This window comes from Paracoccidioides lutzii (genome assembly GCF_000150705.2).
Source record: "Paracoccidioides lutzii Pb01 unplaced genomic scaffold supercont2.32, whole genome shotgun sequence".
In the NCBI taxonomy this organism is placed as follows: domain Eukaryota; kingdom Fungi; phylum Ascomycota; class Eurotiomycetes; order Onygenales; family Ajellomycetaceae; genus Paracoccidioides; species Paracoccidioides lutzii.
In genome coordinates, this window is record NW_015440978.1 from 200,416 (window position 1) to 208,512 (window position 8,097).

The window sequence follows — 8,097 nt, forward strand, 5'->3', positions numbered from 1 at the left end:
AAGTTGGGTGGGATTGGATGAGGCGGATATTATAAATATATGAGTATGGACAGTTAAAGAGTCTGTATGTATGCCGTTTTGACTTTCGTGTGGAGGAATTCTGAGGCATATACGGGCTGGGGGAATGCTCGGTTTTATATTTTTGGATGTTGATGCTTGTCAAAATCTCTACTTACTTAGACTTGGTGGGTTAATATTGGATAAACCGTTGCAGCCATGTGTTCTTAGACATTCTCCGATATAAATTTCATTGTATAATACAAATAGGAAGACTTTTATGAAGTCCATCTCTTAGATACATATACTTGGTTATTGGGTTTATCCCGGGATGTTTTAAGTGAGGGTGGATATATATCTGGCCACAGTAGGTATATCAAAATAAAAATAAAATAAGTAAGAACAGGAATATTGAAAAAAGGGGGCACTTTTCATAATTTGCTAAGAATAAAACCTGAAAAATTGAAAGTCGAAATCATACTAAAGAATGGAAGACGATAAAAATTAACCACGCCCCTTAATTACTTTTTCACGGCGTTCATTTGTTCAAACGGACAAGAGCTAAAAAGCGAAGCAAATGAAAGAAAAGGAGGAGATCACATGGGGAAAAATTAAGTACCAGAATAAAATTAAAGAAGAGAAGGAAAATTACTGAATCAATAAATCTAACAATCTAAGGCTTCGCAGAAACAAATAGACGCAAACCACTCGCCGGAGCACCGACCTCTGTCACCTGACTAACACGACATACAGATCCCTTGTACTGCTCATGGTACTTGGCTCCAGTGAATGGACAAGTAACGCTAGGCGAGCCACTGTAGATAGGTGTGAAGGAGGCTGCACAGATGTCGAACTCGGCAAACTGGTCGAATTCAATATCGATCTTGTCTTGCGGGCTGCGCTCGCATTGGGCTTTGACTTTCCGGGCCTGAGTTTTTGGGTTTCTGTTAGTAAAGGGCATGGTAGGGAGGAGAGTGAGGGTAAAAAAGTGAAGTTGAAAATGTTGGGGCAGTACAAACCTCATCAAGGAATTTGGCGACCCCGCCGTTGGCAATCATTCTGTTGGCGAAACTGAGCGCAGATGAGAAGTTTTGCTTGGCGAAGGCGAGTTTCATTGCTGCTCTAAGCGCAAACTGGCGATGTGCGACTTGGAGTTTCGGAATGGTGAAATACGCGGAGAGCTCGAGGCTTCGTTTTAACTTTTCTGGGGTATCTGTGCCGATTGCGCGACGCTCGAGTTCGATTGACATGGCGAGAATATATTCCCGGGCAGTAGTGATGATCTTCTTGGCTTCCTCGACTTCGCTTTCTGAAGACACTGTGTTGACGAGGATAGTATGCAGAATGCGCCGGAATATATTCACGCCATCTTCCAGTCTATTGGACTTCATTGCAGCATAACCTTCTTGAAGATGGACATTTGCAACGTACTCAAGATCTCTGGGAATGATAGGAAGAATATTTCGCAAATCTGTTTCTTCAACAGTTCTTCGGACGTAGTTGATGAGTGGAGGGAGTCCAGCGGTGGCGGGCAGGTAGGTTTTTGTGGCTTGGTAGATTTCTAGGAAACGTGGTTTCAATGGTTCGAAGTTTACTGCGCCAATTTGTCGGTTGAGAAGTTGCATTGCGGTATCAAAGGATCCGGCAGCGACATGGTCAGCCGCAAGGGGTGAGTTTCGCGCCCAAAGATCTGCTTCACTGGTACCGGTACCGCCTTCAGCGTTCTCGACGTTGACAAAGTCCTCCGCATCCTCAACGTTAATTTCATCACCCATATCCCACCCAGCAGCATCTTCCTCGTCATGCTCGTCGCCCATCACGTCACCGCCAAAGCCTCCAATCTCTTCATTTTCCCCCAGCTCGTATCCATTAATTGGGGTGCCAACATCTTCGCTCACTTCCCCAAGCAGAGCCCTCTCAAATGAGGAATGAGATGCAACTTTCACCGGCCAGTTCGACTTGAAGGTTGGAACAATTACTCTCGGAAGCTTGGTTGGTTCGCCAAACGAAGGTAGCGTAATTTGATCTTCGTTGAGACCACAGGATTCAAGTATGGACTCAGCTTCCTCGTTGAGCCCGTGAGATTTTGCGGTCAAGTATGCGAGAGGAACTGGAACGTTGTTAGCATGATAAGCGGCAATAGCGGGAAGAAGAAAGGAAACATACGTAGATCAATCTCCTTGAACATCTGAACCCGGGATTCCACGTCGCCCAAATAAAGTGAATTCTGGAATTGTGATGTGAAATCTCCCCGGTGCTCCGAGATTTTTGCCATGCGAATAAGCTTTTCTTTATCGCCTGTTGCCAGATATAAGAAAGACAGCTTATCAAACAGCCTTTGTTTCTGATATGTCATTTCCAGAGTCTGGTGATTTCCATGGGACAACGCTTCGGTACCAAGACGGCTCCACAGTTTAGGGAGGTCCAGTTGTTTGGCCATGTCTATTGCAACATCGATATTACCACATTCGAGAGCAAGTTCAAAGCGGGTTTGAGGGTCTTGGACGAACTGAAGAGCGATCTCCGGATATCCTTTCTTTTGCAGGTAGGAAATAATACTCTGCCCGACAAGACTGGAAGTTTTGATGATTTGCAACATTTCATCGTAGTTTCTTTTGATTAGAGCTAGCTTGAATCGATATTCGGTCGGGTCTATTTCAAGTATTATCGGTTTCGCAGTCCTGTCAAGACAATAAACATTTCTTGCCCTGACGCGAACTAGGTATACCGTGGAATCCAGAGTGCGGACGATACCATTGTCACTGGCTTCGTCAGAATTTCATTCAGGTATAATATAGCTAGATTGAACTTACCCATTCAAAAGGGAGTATTTGATGTGGTTCAGCGTGGAGTATAGAAGTACACCTGTGTCATCCCAGGTAGCACTTTTAATGCGTATGGTTTCATGTAGAGTACTGACATGCTCCAGGGTCTTCGTAACAATCGTGACATTATGTTTGCTCAAGAGAGCAGCGTAGAGTCCATCATTAGACCAGACGACATACTTCACACCACTTACAGCAAGCTCAGCAAGCTGCTTCTTTTGTTGGATATCGAACAGGAAAACCTTTGTGGGTGTGATCAGAAGGAGGGAACCAGTTCCGCCAAAGTAAATATCGGTTGTCCCACTTGGGGGTTTGATCGTCTTCGTCGTTGAATTGCTTAAATCCTTGATGTCTATCTGCTGAGTAGACTGGTTGAAAACTGCAAATCTATTGCGTGCTACGAATACGGCCGATGTTCCGTGCCCTCGCTTAATGTCTGTTGGCTCCATAGCGCCTGTAGAATCCCTAGGGATATGAATAAGCTCGTATGTACCGCCGTCTGTAGGTGACGTGACGAGAATCGCTCGTTCTGCAGGGTTATAGGAGACGGTCCGTGGTGGAACCCAGGGGCTACCTAGCTTTTTCAGAGATAGCATAGGAGGAGATTCGACATTCTTGCTAAAGTCATAAGATCGCAAATGCTTCTCCTTTGTGATATAGAAGAGCTGGTTTTGATACACAGCAGACGCCGGTCGTTCTCTCTCTAATTTGAAGACCATCACACCCGTATCATGGCCAGCAGCAAAAAGATTCATCTCCGGATGGGCAGCAATGACCCAGAATCGATCCATATCACGTTTGAAGGACTGCACTGAGGTCCGCTTATTTAGGTCCCAGACGCGGATAGTCTTATCTTCGCCCACAGAGAGAATGAGGTCTTGATGTGGATGGAACAAACAAGCTGATGCATTCTGGAAGTGGCCCCGGCATGTGTCAACTTCCCATGCCTTGGTGTCTGTCTCCAAATATATTAGTATTATTAATCAGAACAGAATTTGCATATAAGAGACCATACCGCTCATTCTCCAAAGTTTGACCAATCGATCGTCACCTGCAGATACGATTAAGGGCAAGGTAGGGTGGAAAGACACCCAGTTTACACCTCTATCATGACCCTCAAGAACAAATTTAACCACAGCATCTGTGTTTCCGAACATATCTGCTTGGTTGGCATTTGCGCGAGCCATTTGATCCTCGAAACTCAACGATGAGGTCGGCGCAGAGTGCTTTTTCCGCAGACCTGAAATATCCCAAACCCTAACAGACTGATCCAATGAGGCAGAGACAATCAAGTCCTCTTTGGGGTGGAATTGCGCGCACATAGCATAGTGGTTGTGTCCGGTCATTGTGCAAACTGGCTTCTATATCAGTGCTTGCTCAAGAAAAATATATGTATGTCCAACACAGAGGCCACATACTTAACGAACGGTTCTGCCAGTTCCAAATGCGAATTGTCTGGTCGTCGGAACTTGAAATAATCCAGGGTAGTTCGTGGTGAAAGAAAACAGTTCGAACGTAGTCCAAGTGACCATTGAGGGTAAAAAGACATCGGCGCGTTTGATACGACCAGACCTTAATCTTGTAGTCGTCACCTCCAGAAACGAAGAGGGGCTGAGTCTTGTGAAAATCTATGCCTCGAACGGGACCATCATGCTCTTCGAAGCGGTCTATCAACGTTCCCATGCGATAATCCCATAACTGGATGGTTGAGGAGTGAAGGGATACCAGAAGCCATGGTCTGTTGATGTCAGCGGGGAGGGATATTGAAAAATGGTAAATACAAGAGCAGGCTCACCGTTTTGGATGAAACGCAATGCCCTTTGCTCTAGACGACTTGGACTCAAACTGTATAACTCTCTTGTATTAGCTGCATCCTTAACGAAAAAAGGAGAATGGTTGAGGAGGGGCAGCCATGCCTTAGTGAGCATGTTTGGAGCGGACTGCATTTTGGTCGAAAGTTGGCCGGAGCCGCTCCGAATATAAACTCCGCGCACCTGTCAAAGCAAATAACAGTTATCAATTGAGAGTCATAAAACCAGATCAGGGGAATTGGCAGATGTGGATAATTGCGAGAATGGCGGGCTATTTATTTTGACTGTCCCTGTCTCCTGAAGCTGTTCCTCGAACGTGGACACTTTGTGGTTTCCAGCCCATATTATGATGACTAAGCGAGTGGTACTGCAGTTGAGCCTCATTGGCCAACGACACTTCATAAAACTGTAAAACGGAGCCACGCTTATACCACACTCTCCTCCAACAAATAGAGACGCTATCGAAGGGGTTAGAGGAGCTGGGTCACCTGTCCATCTTAAATAGATTACTTAATGCTTCTTGAATTTGCAACCTTGAGTGTATAGACGTCCCTCTGTCCTTCCACAACCCTGCTGCCCCGCTCCCCAGCTGTCTCCTTGCATATTGATTTCTGAGGTATAATTTCCAGCTATATTTTCGCATGCACATATATCTTCTTTCCTTTATTGAATTCACCCGGGTCAAAGCCTGTAAGCGAAGGCGGAGACGTGTATGCAGTGGCAATGTTTCTGGTTTCCACACTGCTGAGAAACCAAATCTTGAGTGTGATTCTTCTGCTCATGCTCCGAGAGGTGCCAGCGATTTGAAGACTGCTTCGTCCAACTAGCAGGGGGATATGATTGATGTTAGTTGAGTCCGGGCGTGAACAAAAATTTCTTCGAATAGTTGGATCTAATGAGTCTTAAATTACTGTCTTGTGATTTGCCTATGGATATTTATATTGATTATATTGGAATCGATATATCGAATCTTTACTCCTTTTCGGCCAACCTGGGCCAGCGGTATTACCAAGTATACCTCTAAATATCACGTGATCTAGATGCTGACCTACAACTTTATATCTATCCGGAATTCGTTCCCCAGACAAAGATTCATGACGTCAATTGTTGCTCGGCAGTGCCAACAGGTTATAAGCCCAGAGTATGGCAAATGTTGACAAACTTCGCACCAATCCACTCTGTCACCTTTTCACCTTCCCCAGTGAACTTGTACGTACATTTCGATTCACCAAACTACTCTAGTTTTTGGATTGATTGGTTCCAATGCCGACAAGAACATCGACTCGCCAGGCAGCGGCCAAGGCAAATGAAGCGCTGCATCAAGGTGCCAAAGCTGGGACAAAGAGGACGGCCGGCTCTAAACGGAAAGCGACCGAACAAGATAAGTCCTCCAAACCGAAGCGCGAAAGAAACGAGGATGAAATCACGACTGAATTAGAGGAACCGAAGCCTGAAGGAGCTAAAGAACAACCACCAGCTACCAAGCATGAAAAGGAATCGGAAATTATCAATGGCGAACCTGAAGTGTCCAAAAAGAGGATCGATGGTATGAAGGTAGAAAATGGAGAGGAAGCTAAAGAGCCAGGAACGGCGGAGCATGATAAAGCGCCAGACACGACGGAGGAGCCTAAAGAAGCGGAAAAGAAAGATGAAATTAATGAACCAGAAAATATGACAGGAATTCCTGAGCCGGAAAAGATCAAGGAACCTAAAGCGCCTGAAGTGGTGGAACAACTTAAAGAACCAGAAAAGATGGAGGGAATCAAGGAGTCTGATAGGGAGATGGAAGCTAAAGAGCATCTCGAGAGGGAAGAAGAACCCAGGGAAGAACCCAGGGACGAACCCGAGGCTCCCACTCCCGCTGCTTCTGAAAAGCCGCAACCCAATCAGGACGAAGCTGCGGAACCTGAAACTAAAGAGAAAACTTCGGAACCCAACGCTGGGAAGGCAGCAGGGGAGAGCCGTGACCTCCCATCCAACGTCCTTGAGAAGGGAATCATCTATTTCTTTTTCCGCGGCAAAGTGAGTGTAGAAGAGCCGGAGAGTATCGATGAGGTAGCACGAAGCTTTATTGTGCTGCGGCCGCTGCCCCGCGACGCAAAATTGGACGAAGGCCCTATTGGCGCCGGTGAGCACTGCCGCTTGCTTGTGCTACCCAAAAAGGTTCTTCCGAAATCTAGCCGCGATAAATTTATGGGTTTCGTTGAGAAAGGGCATTCTTCGGCCAAAGAAATTCGGGATTCGTTTCGTGTTGCTGAGAAGGAGACGGTTACGAGGGGGACAACTCACTCTCCAGCCGCAACTCCCGTTGCTGAAGGCGTGTATGCGATCACCACGAGGGATCGTGCTGCGCACCTAGTGTACCACCTGACTGTTCCATCGGAGCTAAGTGAGGTTCAGAAGAATATCGGTCTAAAGCCTTGTGGGAGTTTCATTGCAACTGCGAAGAATCCTAAGTATCCGGGAACAGCGTGGCTACCTAACCCTCCAGAATATCCACAGAAGTAAGTCCACTCAAAAAAATTTGACAACTCTTGGTCCTTGTTAGTCTTTCTTAGTAACAAGCACTTCAGGGTTCGGGAAGAGTTTGGCGACTTGCGCTGGGTGCCGTTGCGGCCCGAATTCCTCGATTATCCTAATGCGCAGTTTCTACTCATTGGAGGGACCCATCATGAATTGGGAACAGAAGAGGCTGGCAGGGTAATTGAGACACTTGAGCATGAGAATGAACTCCGGGTGTCTCCTCTGAGTAGTGGGTTTCAGATCCCCGTTCTTTATGGGTAAGGCAAGGCTAGGATTAGCTAACACTTTCTGTTCATACAGACGATGATGCTATTTATCAAGACTTAGGCATGAACAGCAGGAATTATCCAAAAGTTGCAACGACTTGGGAATGATTGCTCTGTCTATCTTTTCGGGAATTCCCCCTAGCATCAGAGCACCTTTTGTGGAATCTGTCCATTTAGGGCGTCGGATATTTTGTACAGAATAATAAAGTAGCTCAATAGGTCAGGGTAAGTATAAAAATTAAGTGAAATTTTGATATGGCTGTTGGGTGTTATTCTGACTAAATATATGATTATAAAATGCTCATGAAGCAGTGTAATCGCCTGGGCTTAGCTAAATTATAGGGATACGTCCACTATCAATGGTTAAAAGGTTATAGTCAAGCTTTAGGGAAAACTCGCCAGTGTTGGAAAAAACCCCGCTTGAGGGTTCCGAGATGGATGCTAATCCAACGTTGTGTGGTATTGACACTATTCCCGATTGCATTTTAAGTTCAAATAACTAGTTTGTAGTTGTTAGCTGCAGTCAAAACCTTTGTAGAGGTTTTTGGAAAGAACATGTCGACGAACGTCGAGCATAACCAACCGTTCATTAGGACTTCCCCTGATTCCCCACGCGAGCATGGCACAGGAGAGATTCCATATGGCTTTTGGACTTGGATATAAAGTATAAGCTGG

General features: G+C 45.7%; 2 protein-coding genes across 2 annotated transcripts; one reads left to right on the forward strand and one right to left on the reverse strand.

Annotated features, from left to right (window-relative positions):
- Window positions 1-670: 670 nt before the first annotated feature.
- Window positions 671-4,768, reverse strand: PAAG_08359 (coatomer subunit alpha; the record flags this gene model as incomplete). The annotated part of the gene is made up of 7 exons (XM_015846492.1): window positions 671-925; window positions 1,017-2,107; window positions 2,164-2,759; window positions 2,811-3,777; window positions 3,838-4,176; window positions 4,241-4,520; window positions 4,604-4,768. The coding sequence occupies 7 exons, from the start codon at window positions 4,766-4,768 to the stop codon at window positions 671-673; spliced, it is 3,693 nt and encodes a 1,230-aa protein (XP_015701156.1).
- A 1,128-nt stretch (window positions 4,769-5,896) lies between these two features.
- Window positions 5,897-7,530, forward strand: PAAG_08360 (hypothetical protein; the record flags this gene model as incomplete). The annotated part of the gene is made up of 3 exons (XM_015846493.1): window positions 5,897-7,137; window positions 7,207-7,385; window positions 7,457-7,530. The coding sequence occupies 3 exons, from the start codon at window positions 5,897-5,899 to the stop codon at window positions 7,528-7,530; spliced, it is 1,494 nt and encodes a 497-aa protein (XP_015701157.1).
- Window positions 7,531-8,097: the final 567 nt, after the last annotated feature.